This window comes from Cenococcum geophilum, assembly GCF_001692895.1.
Source record: "Cenococcum geophilum 1.58 unplaced genomic scaffold K441scaffold_38, whole genome shotgun sequence".
Classification (NCBI taxonomy): Eukaryota; Fungi; Ascomycota; class Dothideomycetes; order Gloniales; family Gloniaceae; genus Cenococcum; species Cenococcum geophilum.
In genome coordinates, this window is record NW_027137596.1 from 203,945 (window position 1) to 226,874 (window position 22,930).

Here is a 22,930-nt window from a genome sequence, read left to right on the forward strand (position 1 = left end):
GATTTAGCAAATATTGCTGTTTCTCTCGGAATATTTATAAGACACTACATATTTTAGCTCACTAGCTCTAAGCTATGCCGACGATGATAGGTTCTTCGCTCTAACATCTCCCGGCCACGCCAACATCAAGTAGCAGGCTAACAAGTATCTACAGCTACTTTGTAGGGTACCACTAGCAAAGCGAAAGCTCATGCAGCCCATAACATCATACACGCACTTATAACAGCCAAGCCACGCACCCACGAGAAAATAATGCACCTCGGAAAATGCAGCAAGTCGCCATGGAAATGCAGTGTAGTAGGGTATTCGCAACGTGAACACGCTTCCATATGCCGGAGGACTCGAATCATGGAAATGCAGTGTAGTAGGGTATTCGCAACGTGAACACGCTTCCATATGCCGGAGGACTCGAATGAAGTGAATAAAAGATATATGAAACAGGACGCCAGTGTATAAGCGGTTCGCACACTTGTGGAATATGATGGATAAAGTCTATGCTGGAATTGCAAACAGCCGTCTGAAATTGGTCGAAGACTGTTTGCACAGGGTCATCGACGTACTAGATGGCTCAGAAGGTTATCTAGATCTCTCCAGTTTCCTGGAGTTAAAGCGAATTTGCGGTGTTTGCGAGATACAATATGCTATAACAGAGTTAGCTGCGTAAAACAATCAATGGGAGGATGCGTACCTCATCAAAGTCATTAAATTTCTCTCTACAGTTCTCGCAGAAGCCAGGCTTAAGTTCCTTCTCTGAGGTCTTCTGCCGGCGAACGGTTACTATCTTTCGAATATTCTTCTCCTCCTCGGATAGAGTCATATCTTCGTGAATATTTGCAAGAGTCTCTTGGGCCTTCCGTTTTGCTACCCGTAGTGGTCCACAATCATTGATCGCCGCTCTAACGTCATTCATATATGATGATGGCACACTGTTTGCTGAATGTGCGCTGTTCTTTTCTAGGACTTTTCTCTTCAGCTGATGTACTTCCTTGCTGGTTCCTGCTCGGGCTCCAGGAGCCGCAGCAGTGGATGAAATCATCTGTGACCTGATGGCAGAGGTAATGTTCGATGGCTGAATTCCTGAAGCAACTGGTTCGCCGCCAGCAAACCTAGGTAGGGCCCGAATACTGGCTTGAGCACTTCCGAAGAGCGGCGGCATGCTGTCTGGATTCCCTCTCTTGGTTGGAATCAGCTTCGGTGGGTCCAAGGGCTTAGACGCATTCTGGATGTTTCCTGCCTGTCCGGCGGCGCTTGTCGGACGTCTTGCCAAGTTGTTGTTCTCACCCAACGCTCGCCTTTCACCGACGCTTGCCGAGCCGTTGTCCTTCGCAGCCTCTAAAGCAGCAGCACACGTCCTAGGAGCTGCGGCTGAAGCTTTCTCGGCTTTAGCCTCCTGTTGCTCTTCTTGTACACGCTTCATGTGACTGGTATCCTCAAGAAATGGACACTTTCCAGGGCCCGTAACTCGAAACTGCGGCCACTTGCCCTCCTCTTTAGTCGCTGTTTTGGGATACTCCCTAACCATAACCGGTCGAGTCTTCTCATCCATGTCGTGAATGTAGATGTAGTATCCGCGTAATTGAACCATCTCCTGGGTCGCCACTGTCAGATCTCGGTCGGCCGGTCCATTGACTTTTTCATTTTGCAGCATTTGTTGAAGATCGGCTTCCCGTCCAGCCTTCAACTGTGCAAGAGTAGTACCGTGGCGACGCGTATTGCTGACATCCGGTAGTTGTTCCCCAGTATCGGTATTAAACATGGTATTCAGCATTCGTTGAAGTTTCTCTGCTGACCAAATCTTCATACCCATTTCTCTGGCCTTGTAGAGAATGTCACCATTATTACCCTTATGTGACGGAGCTTCAAATGTGAATCTTCCTTTCAGTTGCTGTATCTGACTTTGGGATTCTGCGGAGCGATCAAGAACTGATGGGTTAATGGTCCGAGACTGACCATTATTGCCGTGAGAGCCAGTATTAGATGAGAGTGCGTGAGCTCCTGCAGAGCTGGAGGTATCGATTTCGGGGGGTATCGGACGCGTTGTAACGACATGTGTTACTGCTTTAGAGAAAAACTTTTCTTCGCGCTGTATGAAGTATTCTTAGCATCTATACTAGACACAACTTTTGGCAACATGAAGAGTGACCTACAGCACCAAGCAGCTGTGCTTGCCTTGATACTCTGCTACGGACATCCTCCGTAATGCTCTCGAAGTAGAAGACGAACTGTGGGAACATCTTTCTGTAATGCTTTTGCCATTGTCGTATGGTCTCCAGGTTCTCACTTGTGGCTCTTTGGGTCTTCTCTAAAGGCTTTGCATGCGCCTTAGTATCTCGAACTGCCTCTAGCCTTCTTTGAAAGGCGTTCGGAGGATTGTAGCCACTTTTCCGGACGAGACCATTGCGACGAGCCTCCGCATCGTCAACTTCAACCATTTGCTTCTTAGCTGGTGGTGGCTGGCCATATGTTAGTTCGCGCTGGTCGCTGGCGTATGATCGCTGTCTTTTGGTAGCAGCCGCGGCGACGGCTCGGAAGGGTGAGTTTGTGGCGTTGGGAACGTTCGCCAGAGGCACTCGTCGACCCGTCATGTTGGAGAGAACCTGAGGTGAGGGAGGTATCGATACTGCTGCCATGCGTAAGGATATTCAGCGGCAATGTATGCCTGCTGTGGAGGAGGTAGAAGAGTTGAGAGAGGGAGGGGCACAGTGAACAGCTTTGCACGCGACTTGCTACACGTCAGGGCGTTACTAGCAGAAAGCTTAAAACATGCTGGCTCAAATGAGGATCGAGATGACCTGGCACCACCACCAGCACAAGATTGGGTGAATGAGAGGAAAAATTAACTCGAATATGGTGTTTGACTCACACTGGAAGTGCGGTTTGTGATTGTTGTTGGCTGGCATGGACTGGCGATGTCAATGCTCGACTTTCGCGCTAAGCTTTGTCAGCCGTCCCATAGCAACGACGTTCATTGGTCGCGTTTTCACTAACATGAACACCACAACAATATGGGAGCAAAGGTGTAGTGTGAGCTACCATTCCTATCATTTTCAATGCATGCCAATCTCTGATAGCTTCACTTCTCGCTATGATCAGTGAAAAGAAGCGTTCATGTAGCTCACGTAGGGCCATATTTCGGAAACCGTCCGTCACATGATGAATTAGGTTGTGTTACACGGGCTCCTGTTTTTTTCGGACTAGGCAAGGAAGTTTCTGATTGTCCGTCGATTAAGCCTGGAAATTGCAACTTACACACAGGAGGCATAACAAAACGTTTTGCGGAGAGGAAAAGGGGATTAATTCTAGTGTCATATATTTTTAACTCAAATATTGTCATCTCAAGACTTCCCACGATTAGAACTAATTTCAGTAATTTTATCTCTTTAACTAAAGCATAGTTAAAGTTGTTGCCAAGCCGTTGGGTTTTTTTTTTATAAAAAAAATATCTTTATGCCCTTGGCGCCTTATATAATTGATTATTGTCATGTCCACGGTTCCGGCTATCGTGAAATTGGGACACATGGGCATCTGCTGTAAAGTCATCCGTATTGGAGAAATGCACTCGGCAAAGCTGGATCTTGTCGTCATTGGGACAAGAACTGGTTCTTGAACCAGCTGCGAAAGCTCCTCACAACATGATCCTGGCTTAATTTGTTGCCGGGCAACAAAATAGCGGCGACTTTGCCTCCTGTTCGTCCCATAAGCCTCTCCATATGCCTCCAAAACACGCCCTACCCATATTCGACAATGTAATTACTGTGGTGCTCAAAAGATGCTTCGATCAACGGCCAAAGCCGCCTCACTAGCGCAGCATCATTGCACGCGTAGCACTCTGCAATGGCAATGGCAAAGGCATGCCATTGAAGGACAACATACCATCTGAAGCTCTGGCCGCGTGGGTCGGTCTTTATTAGGTAAGCCTCTTCCAGAACGCTTGCTGATAAATTCCGGGATGTGAGTGCTTCCTTGAACTCACGGTGGTGCTCCACTGCCAGCACGGTGCAGCGGGCGGAGAGCGGATAGCTTCGTTGCAGCAACCATAGCCTGAGACCGGTGGAATGCAAGCCATGCATAAGGGCTCGCACTAGGTTCACGATTTTGTAGAAGCTTTATTGTATTTTGCTCAAAGTTCTCAACGTAACCCTGGCGGGCTTCCCAGTTGTACGTGGCGCCCAAGGGGCTCTTTGCCGTCTCACTAGTAGGAATAAAATTTAATATTTTACCATTTGCTTGCGCGCAATAAGCTATTAGTGTAGATGTTATGTCCATTAAGCCTTCTCTATCTAGCAGATCGCCGTCGAATTTTGGTTCAAATTCTGCATCATTCACGTTTTTGGGCATCCTAGGCGGGGCGACTCGGGGGTAATAAGAGGCTCTGAGGCTTGATCAAATGAAGTTTACAGATCCAGCAAACAGATGGTGTATCAAAGGCGCTTCCGCACCTGCTGCTTGAAGAAGGATTCAGATGGTATATGATCATCCATGTGTAGGGAAAGCGTTCGAGCAATCCTGACGACGACGGATACCAAGGTCCAGACACCACGGCTCTGCTCCTGCATGCGAGTGGCAATCTTTGTAAATCAGGTAGACGTCAGTCATTGCGTGAAGTTCATCGTTGATAAGTAGGATTTGTGTGATATGATCAATTTACTTACCAGATATAGGACAAAGGCTTGTAGGATAGTGATATCTTTAGTTGTGATGAAGCCTGCTGGCTCAAACGTCCCTTCGCAAGCTACCCGATGGTCGGCGCTAACAGAAGTCCTGCTTGCGTGAAACATTGATTAGCATCGTTCTTCAGTCATGCTACTGGTGGCTGGGTAGCATACGGCAGAACTCAAGGCTTCGACCGCAAAATGGCCTTCTTCGTATCCCAAGTATGACTTACCGTCCAGCATGAACCGCTTCAATGGTGGACCATATTGTCTTTATGATTGGATGTTCTTGGCGGAGATGGGCCTGGTAAAGCCAGCGGCAAGTCGTAGACACAGGCCGAAATACTAGGAATCAGAAACAAAGAATCTCACTGGCCCAGTATGACTAGCACCGATTCCAATAATGCTGCTACTGATGCTGTGGTGTGGATGCTGACCACTGTGCGGATTGTTATCATGGTTTTCGTCGCCATCAGCTGGCTGATCTATGATACCGCGCAGCCCACGAACCTACGTCATATTAGGTTTCTACGCCAAATGTGTAGCATGAGGCCATTTAAATCATGGCGCGGTATTTACCTCTTCAACAAGGTCTCCCCAAAAATGTTTGGCCATGTACATTCCCGCACCGGTTTCCTTTGGCGTCTTATGCCGGGTGGGAGTCAATGAGCTTCCGCTCCCTGGACTTGCTCTGACCCTAATACATGATAATTCATCGGCACTGGAAACCTGTTAGCCAAGAATTAGCAAGATTTGCATTTCAGCAGTGTGCTTAAATGGTGTCCTTACCTGTTCTGATGATTGGATGGAGGGTGATGTCGGCAAAGCCCCAGTAGAGTCCAAATTGGATATTAGCGCTTCTAGCCTTCCAATTCGATCTCTCAGGTCATTTCCAAAGTAAGGATTGTGTACGTGTCGACCTCTGGGAAATCTCTTGCGACGAACGGGTATACAAGCTACTCCTGCTTTGCTGCAGTTGGTACAGGGACTGAGTTTGTCGCATTTGACCTTGCGTTCGCGGCACAATTCGCAGCTTAGTTGGGGAGTTCCGTTAGAGTATCCTATTGCTCTTGACGAGCCGCCTCCTATTGCCATAATTAGTTTTATTTTATACAAGAGACGAAGGCCAAGGCCAAGGCGAGATTGTGGCTGTAGTGTAGGCTTCAAGAAGAAGCTTGTGGGAGTAGCGCTGAGATCTACCCTTTGCAATGACTGCATGTAAGCTTAATGGGGGCCCAAGTGGATGGAAAACAGAGCACCCGGATTCGTATCTCTAATAAACTGAAGCCCAGACACTCAAGTGTTTACGAAGCTTTTTCTTGGCTTATTTCCTAAAACTATTGGCGTTCTCAGTCCGCTTACTTCGGCTCAGCTGTGAGATGGAAGAAAAACCTTTATTAATAGAATGGGTACAAATTGTTGCGCGCGTTATTTTGCAAAGAAAGTATTTCTAAGGCTTCTGAGGGCCCCAAAGAGCCCAAAGAGGTTCCTGGGGGTGAGATTAGAACTGGACGCAACGGTGGCACCAGACGAAATTTAGGATGGTGACGCAGGTGGCTCAGGCCACTGGACGTTTACACTAACATAATTTCACAATGGCTTAACCGCGCATACAACTGCAAGGTAATTTAACAACTACGACTCAGCCCTCACTCTAGCTTAGAGACTGAGCAGTAAGATCGCTAAATGTGTCATATTGCTTCGTACCCGTATGACCATGACCTTGACCCCAACACGAACCCCAAAAGAAATTCGGTATTCAGGCTCGAGCTCGCCGAGGAGTTTATTAGTGCACACCTACTTCAAATGAAGCCATAGTCACCACTGAATTAAGATCCAGAGATCTATGCTGAGATGAGTTATTCAATGCCTTGTTTAGATCTTTTAGTGCGAGACCATATAGCTGGAGACCTTTTCGAGTAATACTACTCTGCCTGCGCTGGCTTCCGAAATATGTTGTTGCAAGTGATAAGAAGCAACGTTCGGCTAAAAGCTGCTGCTCAGAAATTTCTGACCTCACCGGCTGGTCTCCATCATAGCTGATTCCGCTTAGTAAATTTGCCATCGTGTACGATACATAAATATTGACCCGAAAGGACGACAGGATAACGCCAGGCGGAACGGAAGACAAGACTCCTAACGAAGGCCAGCCTAGAGGGGATGCAGTGCGTTGTGTTGTGGCAGAAGGATTGCAAGGAGTTTCGTTGATTTTCGTAGGTGAGTCTGAATGTTGTGATGGGGACAAAGGTTGATTGGTGCTCGTATGGCCACTGAATTGGAAACCTCATCTCACGATATCCTCCACAGCTGAGCTTGCTTTTGATAAATCCCAAACAACTTGGGCGCTTCTCATCTACAGTCGTTCCCACATATAGTTAGCTAGCGCCCACTCAAAGACAGGAACGTGACTTCCTTGCAGTGATGTCACTATCCGCATTTAATGCGCCGCCGGCGACATGATTCGCATGCTTTAGACCGGCCTCCTACCCCTACCATACCCTCAAGCATATTTCACGGAGATGGGGATGGACTTGACATGAGTAAACACTGGTTGCTGATGTGCTTGTTAGTATTGTGGTTGGGAGATCCAACTCCAAGACAACCGTAAATTTTCGCTAAGCTACATTTGGCAAGTGGAGCTGATGCAACAACGTGTATGGCCTCGTAAGACTAGTAAGCACGCCTCCTACATAGGCAGCCAAAAAAAAAAAAGTACCCTTAAGAGGTCCTTTTCGGATCTAGCTATTTGTATATAGCGCTGCGATGCCAGTCGTGGGGGCAAGGGGCCAAACCGTTCCTGTTTCAGGGGGCCAGACGAGCAGGCGCCTAAGCGCTGAACAAACGGGGGGTTCAACGACAATCACTTGACCGTACTGGATCTAGGATTTCGAAACGAATACAACAAACCTATTCCTGGTAATCCTCCGAGCCAAATCTTGAGATGTTCTTGGCGTTGCGCGGAATGCCATTGTCTACATTAAAACAGCTCCACCACGGTCTTTAGTTGTTTGACGTAACGCCATAGATCCTGCTCTAACTTTATTTTTGGAAATTGAGTATAAAGTCCTTTTTTGCTCTGCTTTTTGGAGATATGACCTGGCAACGGTGTTGATCGCCTTTTTCCCTTTCTCCAAGTTTTTATTCGATGTCTTTTCCCTAACCGTCCGGTTTCTTCAGTCATTCCCTGGTTCCTCCATCCACTCATAGATTTAAAATTTCCCTGCAGCGCAGTATCTTATACCTATTTCTATCCAGCGTCTTGCATCGTCTCAGAATTTTTAATGACTAGGAGGACTATGGTTCCGCGCGCATTGCTGTTAGCTATCCTAGCATTATCAGCTTCATCTTTTGCAATTCCAACCATTGCCAACCTTGAGAAACGAAACGTAACGCAGCTTGATCCAGCAGCCTTCGCGGAGGCCCACAAACGAGATGATACTGCCACTCGGGCATTTTCATCAGTCCCCATCATAACATCAAGCGGCCAATGTTTATTCGTAGATGAGTTATCTGGAGACTTCCGCGCGAACTTGACTCCCGTGCAAGTGACAACTTGCAATGGAAGCCCCGGTCAGGGCTGGGATGTCATTACCAGTGGGGAGCACGATGATCAGCTTGGGGCAATGCTGGTTGTCAGTACATTGGTATGCCGAGCAATCTCGCTTTACAGTTCTCAAATCACATTCTCAAAGGGTATAGCGAGCTTTTCTAATTTTCCTAGACACAAGCCTGCTTAAACTTCGACCCCCGTCGCGCTGCTGGAAACCAAGTGATTCTCTTTTCCTGCGGTGGTCGTGCGGACGGCAGCGGAACAGTAACGAATTCCCAGCTCTTTTCTTTCAATGGTTCCGCTGGGCTACCGTCATTGACACCTCTCAATGCGCCAGGCACCTGTATGACCATCGCCAATGGCCAGAAGCTCGACCAAGCGGCTTGCAACACCGCGGATGTGGCTCAGAGTTTTACGTTCGGTGCTGCGTCCGCGACGTCAAGTGGTACTTAGCGGCAAAGTAGTGAGGTCTTGTGGGAAGGTTATATTATGGATGTAAAATACAATTGAGCCGAACGGGCTTGAATTCGGGCCCTGCCTTCGAAACGGCCGCAAAAAATCGCCTTCAGCACGCGAGCCTGACAACTTACTTGGCCCAACTCGCTACGTTGTATGTCTTCAATATCAATTCGCGTAAATTAAGAAACGTCTTTGCTACATTTCCCACTGCAATCTGTGATTTCTTGCTTAACGCCACACGAAGTATTCGACGCTTGTTGGCTGGTCACCTCAGGAGATCGTCCCAGAGGGCAGATCTCTTATCAAAGACGGCCAACGCTGTATACCGTACAATACTACGTTCGCGCAGTAACTCTTGTAGCAAGTAATGGACCATGTCTTTACACGGTCAGCGATTTCAACGCTTCCATATATCACCGCGACTTTACACGCTTGCACGACTTCAAAGAAAGCTAGTTAATCTTTTGTTTATCCGTAACGAGTGTCCCATCAAGTTCAGGAATGCCATCAAGTTCGTCTTCCTCGTTAGGCGATGTGGATGTGACGGCCATCTCTTTTGGTGTACCACAAGCTGGCAGCTCCGCAATCACTAGGCCTTGATCATGTGGATTATACTGAGATTTACTTTCCGAGACATTCGGTGCTGGATTGGTTTCGGGTATCCATATCCACTTTCCGCGCACCTCGATCTCTGTCGGCGGCTGCTGGGGTAGGCCTGCTGGAGACATAGGTATCGAGGACATAGGTGATGGAGAAGTAGGTGGAACAGCGGAAATCTGAGGCTGATGAGGGTGCGGCCAAAAAGCAGTATTCTCATTGAGCCCTGGATTCAATGCTGGAGAGGAATGCGAAGCTTTATCAAGACTTGAGTATCCTGGCGGTGGATCTGAAGGGGATGCTGTGTCCACACACAGTTCCTCGGCCGGCGTGTTTGCGATTTCATCCATTGTGCCTTGAACGACTTGATCATGATTCGCGGAGTCGTTTGCAAGAGCTGCTTCTTTTGTCTGCTTGTGCTTCTTGTACTTCTTGTACACATACCGAGCGGTTATTATCATTGTGCTTCGTGTATGAGGGTGCGCGGAGGATATAACTAAGCAGTCGGGCGAAATTGAAAATTAAAAGTCGAAATTAGCAACTGGAGTGGACCGGAATGCGTGACGATGAACAGCGACCGGTGAGGGGCATATGTGTTCTTCGCAGCATGCTGCCACAGACAAATTCCTGGCCCGGCAGCACGTTTCCCGAACTCGTTATTGGTGGTTCTCCTTCCTGCAGAAGGGCGAGCGTAATCTTAGCTCAAATGGACAGGGAGGCTGGCGACGCCGAAGTCCGTGCGGTCAAGGCAATTCCCCTTGATACAAGGTCTCCACTAAGCATTTCGTGGATATGTGCACCAGAAGCTTGTTCATTAGTGAGCTTTGATTGGCCTCGCACAGCTTCCTCTATTAGGTATAGCAGCTGGCTCGTTACCGCCCCCAATGTTGGTTCCGGGATCAGCACGGCTACAACCTACAGACCATCTCCAGGATTTGGCTGTGCCACGATCGGAAAGTCCCTAGCCCTGCTATTTGGAGAAGTTTATGCGCAATTCCATCGGCTTGGAAAACGCTTCCTCGCCTTGTCAAAGGCTTAACCATCCTAGATAAGCCAGCTGGGAGAGAAGGATCAACAGCTATGGACCCTTTGCTGCGCTTTTGCACGATACTCCACTATAGCCTAACCATGCTGGACGGACTAGGGCCACTGACATCATAACTAAGCTATGAAGGAGTTTGGCCATTACACTCCTCGTCCCTCCACGTGTACGAAACACTACTCTCCGCGTTAAATTTTTCCATCAAGGACTTCAGACTGTGCTGAAGTTCAGTACTTTCGTTTATAACGCTTTTTTTAATTTCCTGTCAACTTCCCCATTTCGACTGTTACGGATTATTAGTCCTTCACAAAAATGCTCCAAACTCGAGTAGTGCATGGATATGGGGAGGGACCAGACCAACCCTTGGCTGGATATGGATACGACAAATACAAAACAGGGTATCTGGGCGTCGACGATAGGGACTCGAGAGATCTTCTCCTAGTAGACCTACACAAGAACCGAGGGATATGGCATATCCGGGTTGGATTGACGAGGCGTTTGATGCGATTTCTAATAAACATTGGGTGTAAGGCAACTGCCCTGTTGGTATGGAACCGAATTTCATGATTCGAGCATTCTTATAGTACACCCTAAAGCTTTGCGAAGCTGGACTACTGCAGAATCTTACTTTCCTCATTGCCATTCTCTTTCTAGTTTCTGAATCTCTGAGCTAAAATATTCTATCTCACTTCGACGCCTCCTTTTCCCTATCCTCTACTCCTTTTGGTTGTCTCTCTTCTTTCTTCAAATTTGCTAAACATGGTGAATAAAAGAGCCTCCCACTCCACGCACCTTTGGCAGTGCCCACAGCAACGACCATCCACAATATTATGACCGCCACACTGAAAATCGTTCCTAAGACCCTGAAGAACAAGCTGGGCATCTCTACTCCAAACTCGATCGTGCTCACTGCAAAAACGCCCAATGGAAATGTAAATCCCCACCAGCCCATGTTAAATGGGAACGGCCGAGACTTGTAAATTGTAGCAAGCGCAAATGCGAGCCACATCAGTCCAAAACCCCACATGATTAGTGCGACAAAGGCTCCAAGGATGTACACAACGTCGCCTGCGATGACGAGGTTATGAAAGAATTCTACACGCGGGAACACCTCCCGAGAAACCTTGCCGAGATACATGATCGTGTAGCCACCCATGCCAAGAGGCCCAAGAGGAAGAAAGGACGACACCACTACTTCGCGTGGGGGCAATTTATGGAGCGCAAGACGTTGGTAGTACATGACCAGCACCGCCATTGCCAAAGGAGTAGCCATGCCCCACATCACGTAAGATGCAATCAGTGTTCCCAAAGCGTGGTCAGGATTCTGAAGCACCTCAGCAACTTCAGCGCCAGTACCTGCTGCGACGATCGTAGCTGCAATTGGGAGAAGCTGAGCTGCTGTGATATGGTGAAGGGGTTGTTGATGCGATTTCGATATAAGTAGAACGGTGAGCGAAACTGTTACGGCGGCTGCTACGACGCAGTCAATCATCCAACAAGTCCAAGCGAAGGTGATTGACCACGCCCCCCAGGAAGGGACACAAAGGAAGATCCAACATTCCACCAGCGTGGCGAAGCCTATAGGGATTGTACCAAGGAAGAGTGAGTTGGTTTCATCTGCAATCATGACGGACCAGATTTCCGGGTACAAGGTGTAGCGGAGCACCGAAGTAAGGAAAGCGACAGAGAAAAGTAGCGTATTCAGGACGAAAAAGAAAACCGAAATCCAGTAGAGCCAGCGGGATTTGAAAGGAATAGCGATGAGAAGAATTGACACAATTCCGGTGCCCATCGTGACCGAGAACCATGACGGACTGAAATTGCGTACAACCCGCCGCCATCCCACGTCGTACTTTGTTAGCTGCTGTGGCGGTTTTTCAATAACTGTCCCTTGCTCACCGGAAGGGTTTGAGGACTCGACGGCTTGACGGTTCGATACTTGGCGTTGTAATTTTCCACGAGAAACTGTCTGGCTAGCGGGAACGGTCCCGGCCGGATTATCCGACGCCAGCCGCTCCAACTCTTGTTTATCCATCTAAACACATGAAATAAGGTGCTTGCATCTCTCGGGGGCACTAGGTGGCCACGAAGGCATTTCTATATGGTTTTGAAGGAATATACAAAATTTTTCAAGATGATAACGTCAGTGGTGTAAGAGTCAGTCAGCCGGAAGAGCGGGATATAGGTGGCTAATTTTTCGGGAGCAGGAAAACCATCCTTTCTTACTTCCATTTAAACCCACAAATTTTCCTTGGAATTCTACCGGTAGTTGGTAGACTTTGGCGGCCTCTCCTAGTAACCTTAACAAAAGTAGCAGAACCAAGAAAATTATAGTTAGCCGGGGGCACACTTTTCATGGAACAACGCTCTCCCGGCTGCATATTACTAGCTAACACTTAGAAGTAACACGAGTTACGGGAAGGGTCTGTATAAACACGGACTGTTGGTAAAAGGTAGCACCGCTTTACAAGGTTTACCTAGGTACATCTCTAATATGAGATATTATGCTGTGGGTATATTCGTGATTATGCATTCTCAAACTTTAATGGAACAAGACCAGTTGAAGGCCTCCGACCTAAGCCCCTCTCTCCCAGCCTTTCAATGCTTGCCGATACATTGCTTCGGCTTCTTCATACTTGCCCTTGATCTTCATTACTAACACAACGTTGACTATGGCGGTTAGCGTGTCTGGATGCTCTGGTACTTGTGGCTCATTCCGTTCTCTTTACAACTTCGTGCACGTTCCTTTCCACTTCTATATACTCTCTTTTTCTATAAAACTACTAGCTGGTTTTGTCGGTACGTATCGCATGATTCAATGCATTTATCTTCAACTCGGTTTCCGTAGATTATGACATTCAACTGCGAAAGGAGGCTTAATAGTCCGACTACCTGCCGTATTATCCACCCGGCAATACCATTACCATAGTCTTCATAGCCTTTTACAAGAGACCCATCAAAACAATGCCTGCATGAAAGGGGATCGGGCAAATAATATGCATGAGAGTAAACCGTGGAACTATATTGGGTGGGTTGTGCTGGATCTAAGAGAATAGCTGTGTAGCTTAGAGAGTGTGAGTTGAACAGCGAAGAGAGCGAAACATATAACAATCCAATTTGGCTGAAGAGTCCATTCTGTCCTTTCAACAAAATACCCCCCCACGCCCCTATACGCAAAAGCGCATAGTCCCCAAAAGCCCACAAATTTCCTAGTGTGCTCTTACTATGCTCCACCTCCTCCATCTGCTCTGTCGCTCGTTGCTCAGAGTATCCCTCGCTTCTAATCATCTTCGCCTTGCTCCGGAATCTTGCTCTTCGTAAAACTATTGAGTTGTACTGGGATGGACCTTCCGCTCATGTTCATCCCTCTTGTCCTTGCGCGGGAAAGGCTTCGCGCCGATGGCCGCCTCATTTCTCTTACAACCTTGAGCACGGCACCAATAGGCATGTAAGGGTGAATGTACTTCATGGTGGCGCTGGAGGTCATAACGGCGACTGAAGCTTTTGTGACAACCACCATGGTTGCATATAAAGCGGCTTGCTTGCTTTCTAGGACTTGCGGTCGTAGTGTTACCACTGGTAGTGATAGCAGTAGACGGGCTGTTTGATATAGGATTGGTTAGCCAAGTCCAAGAGTCTAAAGGGGTATCTATCTCAAAAAAAAACTATGTGAAAGTGACGATTACTTTTTTTAATGCAACTAACGCTTGCGGGTGAATTTGATATGTCAAAACTAAGGGGTGTAAAAAAAATTCGTTATGCAACATACCCTACACTTCGGTCTATCCTCACGGCAGGGAGCTGAGAGGCATAATGAGCCTTAGGGGGTGAGAAGAAGGTCGGATTGGACTGGCCTTCATTTGCAGCAGCAAACTAAGAGCCATTATAAACCTGGGAAGGTAAGAAGGTTTGGTTGAACTGGCTCTCATTTGTAGCAGTGAACTGAGAGCTGCTATAGGCCTGAGGTAAGAAAGTCGGGTTAGACTGGCCTTCATTTGTAGCGGCAAACTGAAAGCCATTATAGGCCTGGTGAGGTAAGAAGGTTTGGTTGAACTGGCTTTCATTTGTAGCAGTGAACTGAGAGCTGCTACAGGCCTGAGGAGGTAAGAAGGTCGGGTTGGATTGGCCTTCATTTTCAGCAGCAAACTGAGAACCATTATACAGCTGAGAAGGTAGGGTTTGGCTGAACTGGCTTTCATTTGTAGCAGTGAACTGAGAGCCGCTACAGGCCTGAGGAGGGAAGAAGGTCGGGCTAGACTGGACTTCATTTGTAGCGGCAAACTGGGAGCCATTATAGACCTGGAGAGATGGGAAGAGAGTGGGATTGAGCTGGGTTCCGTTTGCGTTAGAGAATTGATTGTTGCTATGGACCTGGGGAGGTGGAAAGAAGGCAGGGTCAAGCTGGCTTCCGTTTATAGCAGCAAGCTGGTAGCTATCATGGGCCTGGGAAGGTGGGAAGAGGTTATGGCTAAGCTGGTTCCCATTTGCAGCAGCGAGCTGATAGCTATTGCGGACCTGGGGAGGTAGGAAGGGGATAGGGCTGGGCCGGCTCTCGTTTACAACAGTGACGTCATGGCTATCGTAAATCCGGGGAAGCGAGAGTAACGTGAGCCGAAGTTCTCGTTCACCGGAACTAACGTTGAGGCGTCCTTGCGTTAGCGCAGTAAAAAAAAAACCCTACGTAATATCGGGTTCCGTAAATAGCCGTGTGAAATCCTCGTTCATCGTATTTGACATCTTGCAGTGAGATGACACGTCAGAAGAACATACGAAGGGCGTCGGGAGGGCGTTGGGAGGGCGTCGAGAGGGCGTTAGGAGGGCGTCAGGAGCATCAGGAGGGCGTTAGGAGGGCTCCGAAAGTGTCGAATCGGTGAAATTTCAAGGGCTAGAGAAGCAGAGAAATTTCGAGGGAGTCGCGTTTAACCACCAAACGTCTTTCGAAGAGGGAGGTGGGAATACTCTTCTAAATATTTGGGCTAACCTGCATAAATTTTCATCGCTGCCACTCCATCTACAGGGCGTAATTCTCGACTAATCGGATGGTCGAGAGGTGCGGGGCACCGTCGAAACGCGGTAAGAGGTTAGCATTGACATTGACGTGGCTTATAGACAGCCAAATGAAAGAACCAACCACCAACCAACCAACCAACCAACCAACCATCAGCATGGAGGTATGCGAGGTTCACTACACCAAAGCCAAAATGGAACCGCCAAAATAAATTCTCCAGGAAGGGCGGGCTATTGACTTTTATATGTAATATTTTGATTGACTCCTGCTTACTTGAACACGCGCAAAAAATCACTTCGTAGTCGAATATGGAAGGGCTTCACGAGTGCGAATTCTGCAACAAAACCTTCCCTACACGAGGAACACTGAAGTAATTCACCGGTGCTACGCTGGAAAAGCTAAAAAAACTAATGCTCTTTTTACCGTAGCCGACATTATAATACTCACCGTCGACCGTACCGCTGCGATAAATGCCCCCAAGCATTTGGGCGAAAGCCCGACCTTGATCGGCACAGATCAAAACATCAAGGTATCGAGCCGAAATTTTACTGCAAATCGCCTGGATGTACGTTTACAGGAGCCTCTCGTAAGGATAATTTAAAGAGGCATCTGCGTGCCGCCCACGGCCTAAAGAGCAGCGAACGCCAAGAAATTCAGAACACAAACCACTCACTTTACAACCAGTCACTTGACGAGTGGAAGGGTTCAATGAAGCATTTGAGCTTGGCACTAGCAGGGGTTCATGGGTACAACTCAACAGTACGATTACCACCTGACCATGGGACGGACATCAAGACAAAGCTGGACGCAGAGATAAGAGCGCTGCACGTGGCCGCAATGAATGGGAATGAAGATATGGTGCAGTCACTTTTAAATGGAGAGGCCAACATTATGGCAAGAGACAATTATGGAAGATCGATTCTCCACAACGCCACAATTTTTGGGCAAGAAGGGGTAGTGAAACTGCTGCTGGTGAATGACAGCATCATGCCCGACTCGAAGGATAACTACGGTCGGACACCGTTGTCATTTGCGGCTGGCGGAGGGCAGGAGGTTATAGTAGCGCTGCTGCAAGCCCATGATAACGTTGATATCAACTCAAAGGACAATGACGGTCGAACGCCGTTATCATTTGCAGCTGGGGGTGGTCATAAGGCAATAGTTGAGCGGCTACTGGCCCGGAGGGAAGTTAAAGCTGACTCTAAGGACGATAACGACCGGACGCCACTTTCGTGGGCGGCAATGGGAGGCTATCAGTCAATAGTAAAGCTGCTACTGGCTCGAAATGACGTGGAAGCCGACTCAAATGACAAGAATTTTCGGACTCCGTTATCTTGGGCAGCGCATGGGGTTTGGCATAGAAGTGTGTCAGGGGAGACCCATTATCTTTCTGGGCAACGACGGAAGATAGAGGAGAAATGGACGGCAGAGGGGAAATGGGCGGGAGGGGCAAGCTACGTAACAGTAGTAATGCTACTACTAGCACGGCATGACGTTGAGCCCGACTCAAAGGATAGTAATGGTCGAACGCCTCTATCCTTTGCAGCTGGACGAGGGCATAAAGCTGTAATTGAGCAGTTACTGACCCGGGGCGAAGTCGAGGTTGACTCTAGGGACAATGATGGCCGGACGCCACTATCATGGGCGGCAGATGGAGGACATGAGGCAGTCGTACAGCTACTACTAACGATAGATAATGTTGACGCTAACTCGAGAGATACGTTGGGCTGGACGCCGCTGTGGTGGGCAGTAGGACGGTGCGAAGGGGTAGTAAAACTACTACTCTCGAGAAGTGACGTGGACCCTGATGCAAAGGATAGATTCAATTGGACACCGCTATCGTTTGCGGCGGCAGGAGGGCACGAGGGAGTAGTAAAGCTATTACTAGCGTGCGGCGACGTTGAAGCTGATTCAAAAGATAACCATGGTCGGACACCACTAATATGGGCGGCAAAGGGGGGGCGTAGATCTATAGTACAGCTACTACTAGATCGCGACGATGTTGACGTGAACTCGAGGGATAAGTGCAATCAAACTCCGCTTTCGTGGGCGGCAAGTGGACAGGGGTTATGTGAAAAGATTGACCCAAGTTACTCAACGTGGTCACCAGAAAAGTGGGCAGCGGAGGGAAGATGGAAACCGGCGGGAAGCTTCGAGTCTATCGTGAAACTGCTCCTAGCACGCGACAACTCTGAGATTGACACAAGAGCCCAGTTTGGTCAAACACCGTTATCGCAAGCGGCGGCGGGAGGGCATGAATCAATAGTAAAACTACTCCTCGCGACAAATAAAGTTAATGTAGACTTAAAGGACACATACGGCAGAACGCCGCTATCATTAGCGGGGGAGAAAGGAAGAAAGGCGATAGTAGAGTTACTCCTCGCAACGAACAATGTCGACCCCAACTCAAAGGACGAAAAAGGATTAACACCGCTATCATTAGCGGCGGAAGAAGGAAGAGGGGAGATAGTGGAGTTACTCCTCGCAATGAACAAGGTCGACCCCAACTCAAAGGACGAAAAAGGATCAACGCCGCTATCATTAGCGGCGAAGAAAGGGAGAAAGGCGATAGTAGAGTTACTCCTCGCAACGAACAATGTCGACCCCAACTCAAAGGACGAAAAAGGATTAACACCGCTATCAGTAGCGGTGGAAGAAGGAAGAGGGGAGATAGTGGAGTTACTCCTCGCAACGAACAAGGTCGACCCTAACTCAAAGGACGAAAAAGGATCAACGCCGCTATCATTAGCGGCGAAGAAAGGGAGAAAGGCGATAGTAGAGTTACTCCTCGCAACGAACAAGGTCGACCCCAACTCGAAGGACGAAGAAGGACCAACACCACTATGGTTGGCGGTGGGGGGTTACGGATTGGGAAGTGCTCGCGCATCGATAGTAGAGCTACTCCTAGCAAGACGCAAGGATGATATTGATGTGGCGGGTGAGCGGGGTAAGGCGCTGCTATTCACGGCAGTGGATCGTGGACACAAGGAGATAGTAGAACTTCTCCTTGCAACGGGCAAGGTTGACGTCAACTCCAAGAACAGAGACGGTTCAACGCCGCTATTGCAAGCGGTACGGGGAGGGCAAATGGAGGTAGCGCAGCTGCTGCTAGCGCGTGACGATGTTCAGGCCAACTCGAAGAGTAATAAAGGGTTGACACTGCTAAGTGAAGCAGTAGCAGCACGGACCTATAGAAGGCGAGAAATGTTGGAGTTGCTCCTAGGAACGAACAAGGTTGATCCCAAATTGAAGGATAATAATGGTATGACGCCGCTAGACCATGCGAAGAGACGCGGGTGGAAAGCTGGTGTAGCATTGCTAGAACGGCACCTTTTTACTTGACCTCGTCCACTTTCTGCTTGTGGCTTTTATTCCTCTTATATATGGTTTGCAAGTAGCATGCTCTTTGCTCGTCTTAAGTTTATTATTTGTTTTGGCGCGGCGGCGCGCAAGAGCGTCTCTTTGCTCCAGTTCAAAAGTGTGTGCGCTTCGATTCATTTCCCCTTTCCTACCCTTTTCTACTGCTTCTCTCTTAACTCTGCCCGTGTCCCTGCCTGCGTCTCTACCCATATCTCTGCTCGTGTCTCTGCTCGTGTCTCTGCCCACGTCCCTGCCTGTCTCTACCCGCGTCTCTGCTTGCGTCTCTGCTTGCGTCTCTGCTTGCGTCTCTCTTGCATAGGAATACGTGTAGAGCATAAGAGGGAGCGGAGATAAGGGTAAAAATAGAAGTAGAAGGGCTGAATTTAACTACTCATAGATAAGAGGTAGTGCCTTAGCCTCCTTTACCGCCCGCCTGCTAGGCCACTAGCTTGGCAGAAGATTCGGACAGTAAAGTACTGCCACGAGTTACTGTCCGGATCCTGTCCGAAAATAATTAACTCTCAACCCGATAAGAAATATAATAAAATAAAGAATACTACGTATCTATCTGCGGGTAAAGGAAAACTAAAGCACAAAGGTAACACTATTGATACATAACAATGGAAACCAAGTTCTTAACATCTAAATATAACGCCCTGATCACTTCACTCTCGAACATCTTTAATTAATAATAGGTTGGGCCTCAGGTGTAATATATTCTCACTCAATGCACCGGCCTCCTTTGTCCACGCCGTTTAATTTGGAGGAGCACCGGTAAGCCTATTAGCAATGTCCGAGACATAGCTATTCGTAGCTCCCAGGCCATTGCTCAAATTGCTCTTATCAACGCTTCCAGAGTTATAGCCTCTCAAAGCCTGATAAATGTTGTTATCGTAACGAGCAAGGAGCTGCGTCAAACCATCGCCAAATTTGGTTCCCTCCACGCCGTCCCTGACCATTTGAAGAATACTACCCTTCGCATTGCCCGCATCAAACTCAACGCCGTTGTGGGTTTGCATAAGGCCGGGATTGCGGACTGATCCATCAGGAGAGATGGTCGTGCGGACGTGGACGTTGCCTTGGCTTTCCTGCATGATGGTGCACAGGATAACACGCCTGTCGATCTTTGTTTCTTTGGCGACGGTCTCGATGGCTTGCTTGATGTATTTGACGTACTCGGGGGTGTCGTTGATGAGCATGACTTTCTCGTTACGCGCCCACATCAAGGACCACTTCTGCCAGTGCTTGGAATCTGGGAAGTTCGACGCAGGACCAGAGTAGGCGACAACCGGGCCGCCTCCGTTGGTGCCCTCGCCATCTCCAGCGCTAGGTGGGTTCATCGGGGTACCCGGGCGACGACCGGGCGCGTGCAGGGTCTGCCCGAGCTGCAGCTTGTTCCAGTTGACACCCGGGTTTGCAGCTTCGAGCTCGGAGAAGGCCACACCAAGCTTCTTCGCTATGCCTTCGCCGGTATCACCAGCGACAACTTTGTAAGTCCTAGAGGCCCCAGTAGAAGATCTGGAAGCATGAAGAATTTGCCCGACTTGAAGCTTGTTCCAGTTGACGCCGGGGTTGAGTTTCTCGAGCTGACTAAAGGTAATGTGGAGTTTCTTGGCAATGGCTTCGCCAGTGTCACCAGCGACAACTTTGTAGGTAGACATGATTGAAATATTTGAACTGGATAGCTAAAGGCAGGATAGTGCGAGGACGTAATAAGAAGAGAATATGTGGGAACAGATGATGTTACTGATGCAGAATAATCCAAAGCGGAGGCGAAGGTCTACCCTTATATAGCCAAAGCTATATCATCAAATCAGTATCAGGCCGATGCATGCCGCAGTCCAAAGCGAACAGGTATGAGATCCTCGAGGCGCATAAGTCATGCGCATATGGCCCTAGAAGCCGAAGATGATGCACGCCGAAAGTTCAGGCGTCCAGAATGACTATAATAGGTAAGCATTTTAGCTGGATGGCTTCTACCTATAACATGAGCATGACTTTAATCGGCGAATATAAACCTCTGCAGACCTAAATAATTCTAGTTAGAGCTGTAAGGGAGCTATTTTAAATTTCAGTAGAGGGTTCTCTTCATAAGAGATTGAATGAGCTGAAACGCCGAACTCCGAAACATAGCCATCTCAGCTAGGGAAAATTTTCAACATTGGTAGTTCGTCGTGTCTGCCGCGCCACTGAATCCTGTTCCTCCGGTGGCGGTGTAAGGAACGCCGGGAAAAGTAAGATGCAGCCCACCCACACATACGAGAAGAAAATAACAAAAAAGGAAGCTAAGATACGAACAGGGTATATCTCACCGGAGCCATTAATATTACGTCATTTTATATGGTCACTAATTTGTGGACAAAAGATAAATTAGGATTACGGGGGGTGAGCGGTATCCGAATCTAGGATAGGTAAGATTTCAGGTCTTCCAATGGGATTGCCACAAGCGCTTAGATTATCGTGGCACAAAGAGTGTTCCTTTGACTGCGGTATTCCGTAGTTGAGCGATGCTGATTGTTCTCAGCTGTCCAAAAGCTCTTTTGGGAGAGGAGTAGGTAGAGTGTGGATATGCCGAGCATCATCTTTCTTCGATACGCATAGAAACTGAACAAACACAGAGTCAATTATTTAGTTTTCTTTGAAAGCAAAACTTGACGTATTAGAGGATATATGTGAATATGGTACATACAGCCTTCAAATGTAGAACGGCAAGATCATCCGTGCAGCCAGGTCCAAAGCGCTTGAGGCGGTGAATATTCAGAAGTCGAGGGCATCCTCATCTATGCTGTTACAATCTATTACCGTCATTCCTAGCCATTAAAGACTTGATTTTACGCCAGGTTTCGGCCGCATGATGCACTGCTGGGTCATGCTCGCAACCATGTTTCCGTCTCGATCCCACAGTCGAGCTTCTGTGTATGTCCTGCCTTCTGCACCTGTTACGGTTGCTTGCTCTCTCAGATGCCAGCCATTTAAGTTTACATCGTTTCTAAAGATTCTCAACGCGAAATCCAGAGACGAGCAAGCGGCTGCATCGTCTAGGAATTTGTGGCTGTGTGTAAGAGGCACGAGGGGGATTGCGGCATCCATTGCAAAAGCAAGCGTGGGAATTTGTTGCGCTTCGGTTTCCAAAGTATCTTTGACTCTGAACCAATCCGCAGACGTCTTCGATGTCAAAGGTAGATGATCCTGGGCCGTCTTGACATGCTTGGCCATGCCTTTGAGGTTTTGTGTGGAAATGCTCTCTGGACAGGGTCTCTGATCGAAGAATTGCGCGAGTAGACTGAAAACTACATTATGCACATCTGCAACCTTTTGCGGGATAATTTTGGCTTGTATCATTGATTGCAGTCTGGATTCCATTGTTGGGCTGTTTTCGAAGTTGCTGTAGGGCTTAGACGGTGGCGCTGAGTAGGTCAATAGAGACGCTTTCTCTCTGACCTGGAAATCTGCGACGACGAAAAGTGCAAGTCGCCTGGAACCATCATCTTGGGCTTGGCTAACCTCCACCTGCCGCGTCGCAAAAGTGCGAGTATCGCGTATTTTTCGAACCGTGCAAAACAATTTCCGATCCGTTAAAGCAGGCCCAAGAAAATGCCCAAGCATGGAGTAGAGGTGATAGCTTGGTGGAGCCGACTGATAAGCGGCATTAGCAGCAATAGCCAATGTCCAACCCCCGTAAGCTATGTTGGCAGTATTTCCCATCCTCCTCGGATTGCAGTTTGATTCAAATTCTCCAGGAGAGATCTCCCGCAAAGATAACTGATCTGTGAGTGGCGCTGACATGCCCGGGAGAGTTGCTAGACTCCCGAGCCCAAAAGTGGTTTAATATTGGTTCGTTGAATGTTGGCGAGAAAATGTTGGAAACTCGCAATAACGTCTACGAATGATCCTCAAAAAGAATAAGGTGGTGGGCAATGAGCGCTGCTTCGCCAATTTCAGTCTGTTGTGCACGTCAAAGATTAGTGATAAAGAAAATGTGTTCCGAGGCTTCTTTCGATGTATCTGCAGAACCCCCCACTGATTGAGTTTAGTTCCTTCCTGACATGTGCATCAGTGTGTGACCGTCGCGCGCCCATGCCTCGCATTTGTCTTACCTTATCCCCCCCCCAGCCTCTAACTGTTGAGCGCCGCCGCGGCCGCCTGGCTGGCTCTGTTCGCGTTGATACATCGACTCACCGCGAGTCTCAGAATTTGAACAGAATACCGGGTGTACTACGCGTGGGCGTGGGCGTGCTCGCAGAGGCAGTCTGTAGACATCA

General features: G+C 48.3%; 12 protein-coding genes across 12 annotated transcripts; 4 read left to right on the forward strand and 8 right to left on the reverse strand.

The window, feature by feature from the left end:
- Positions 1-548: 548 nt before the first annotated feature.
- Positions 549-2,585, reverse strand: K441DRAFT_679510 (uncharacterized protein; the record flags this gene model as incomplete). Its single annotated transcript, XM_067651268.1, has 3 exons — positions 549-641; positions 689-2,083; positions 2,148-2,585. 3 exons carry the CDS (start codon positions 2,583-2,585, stop codon positions 549-551), a joined length of 1,926 nt encoding a protein of 641 aa, XP_067501015.1.
- A 1,384-nt stretch (positions 2,586-3,969) lies between these two features.
- K441DRAFT_679511 (uncharacterized protein) lies at positions 3,970-5,747 on the reverse strand (the record flags this gene model as incomplete). Its single annotated transcript, XM_067651269.1, has 7 exons — positions 3,970-4,179; positions 4,440-4,568; positions 4,653-4,749; positions 4,886-4,956; positions 5,025-5,162; positions 5,232-5,381; positions 5,442-5,747. 7 exons carry the CDS (start codon positions 5,745-5,747, stop codon positions 3,970-3,972), a joined length of 1,101 nt encoding a protein of 366 aa, XP_067501016.1.
- A 586-nt stretch (positions 5,748-6,333) lies between these two features.
- K441DRAFT_664448 (uncharacterized protein) lies at positions 6,334-7,142 on the reverse strand. Its single transcript, XM_067649354.1, has 2 exons — positions 7,066-7,142; positions 6,334-7,005 (listed from the first exon to the last, which is right to left on the reverse strand). Exon 2 carries the CDS (start codon positions 6,715-6,717, stop codon positions 6,439-6,441), a length of 279 nt encoding a protein of 92 aa, XP_067501017.1. The 5' UTR covers positions 6,718-7,005; positions 7,066-7,142; the 3' UTR covers positions 6,334-6,438.
- Positions 7,143-7,933: 791 nt separating this feature from the next.
- On the forward strand, positions 7,934-8,655 carry K441DRAFT_679512 (uncharacterized protein; the record flags this gene model as incomplete). Its single annotated transcript, XM_067651270.1, has 2 exons — positions 7,934-8,296; positions 8,374-8,655. 2 exons carry the CDS (start codon positions 7,934-7,936, stop codon positions 8,653-8,655), a joined length of 645 nt encoding a protein of 214 aa, XP_067501018.1.
- A 96-nt stretch (positions 8,656-8,751) lies between these two features.
- Positions 8,752-9,946, reverse strand: K441DRAFT_202875 (uncharacterized protein). Its single transcript, XM_067640495.1, has one exon. It carries the CDS (start codon positions 9,717-9,719, stop codon positions 9,114-9,116), a length of 606 nt encoding a protein of 201 aa, XP_067501019.1. The 5' UTR covers positions 9,720-9,946; the 3' UTR covers positions 8,752-9,113.
- Positions 9,947-10,842: 896 nt separating this feature from the next.
- On the reverse strand, positions 10,843-12,335 carry K441DRAFT_641259 (sulfite transporter Ssu2; the record flags this gene model as incomplete). Its single annotated transcript, XM_067646645.1, has 1 exon — positions 10,843-12,335. The coding sequence occupies one exon, from the start codon at positions 12,333-12,335 to the stop codon at positions 10,986-10,988; it is 1,350 nt and encodes a 449-aa protein (XP_067501020.1). The 3' UTR covers positions 10,843-10,985.
- Positions 12,336-14,173: 1,838 nt separating this feature from the next.
- On the reverse strand, positions 14,174-15,037 carry K441DRAFT_679515 (uncharacterized protein; the record flags this gene model as incomplete). Its single annotated transcript, XM_067651271.1, has 2 exons — positions 14,174-14,933; positions 14,982-15,037. 2 exons carry the CDS (start codon positions 15,035-15,037, stop codon positions 14,174-14,176), a joined length of 816 nt encoding a protein of 271 aa, XP_067501021.1.
- A 1,327-nt stretch (positions 15,038-16,364) lies between these two features.
- On the forward strand, positions 16,365-16,652 carry K441DRAFT_424732 (ankyrin; the record flags this gene model as incomplete). Its single annotated transcript, XM_067641575.1, has 1 exon — positions 16,365-16,652. A coding segment is annotated over one exon (288 nt), but the record flags the coding sequence as incomplete, so codon positions are not given.
- A 210-nt stretch (positions 16,653-16,862) lies between these two features.
- Positions 16,863-17,321, forward strand: K441DRAFT_504110 (ankyrin; the record flags this gene model as incomplete). Its single annotated transcript, XM_067642040.1, has 1 exon — positions 16,863-17,321. A coding segment is annotated over one exon (459 nt), but the record flags the coding sequence as incomplete, so codon positions are not given.
- A 342-nt stretch (positions 17,322-17,663) lies between these two features.
- On the forward strand, positions 17,664-18,029 carry K441DRAFT_506892 (ankyrin; the record flags this gene model as incomplete). Its single annotated transcript, XM_067642062.1, has 1 exon — positions 17,664-18,029. A coding segment is annotated over one exon (366 nt), but the record flags the coding sequence as incomplete, so codon positions are not given.
- Positions 18,030-19,423: 1,394 nt separating this feature from the next.
- Positions 19,424-20,008, reverse strand: K441DRAFT_688794 (uncharacterized protein; the record flags this gene model as incomplete). The annotated part of the gene is made up of 1 exon (XM_067652229.1): positions 19,424-20,008. One exon carries the CDS (start codon positions 20,006-20,008, stop codon positions 19,424-19,426), a length of 585 nt encoding a protein of 194 aa, XP_067501025.1.
- Positions 20,009-21,237: 1,229 nt separating this feature from the next.
- On the reverse strand, positions 21,238-22,640 carry K441DRAFT_202899 (acyl-CoA thioesterase II). The gene is made up of 2 exons (XM_067640496.1): positions 21,358-22,640; positions 21,238-21,272 (listed from the first exon to the last, which is right to left on the reverse strand). The coding sequence occupies exon 1, from the start codon at positions 22,452-22,454 to the stop codon at positions 21,486-21,488; it is 969 nt and encodes a 322-aa protein (XP_067501026.1). The 5' UTR covers positions 22,455-22,640; the 3' UTR covers positions 21,238-21,272; positions 21,358-21,485.
- Positions 22,641-22,930: the final 290 nt, after the last annotated feature.

Excerpts from the sequence above, each read along its gene's own strand:
- K441DRAFT_664448 (XM_067649354.1), bottom strand. The coding sequence starts at position 6,717 with ATGGCAAATTTACTAAGCGGAATCAGCTATGATGGAGACCAGCCGGTG.
- K441DRAFT_202899 (XM_067640496.1), bottom strand. The coding sequence starts at position 22,454 with ATGTCAGCGCCACTCACAGATCAGTTATCTTTGCGGGAGATCTCTCCT.
- K441DRAFT_202875 (XM_067640495.1), bottom strand. The coding sequence starts at position 9,719 with ATGATAATAACCGCTCGGTATGTGTACAAGAAGTACAAGAAGCACAAG.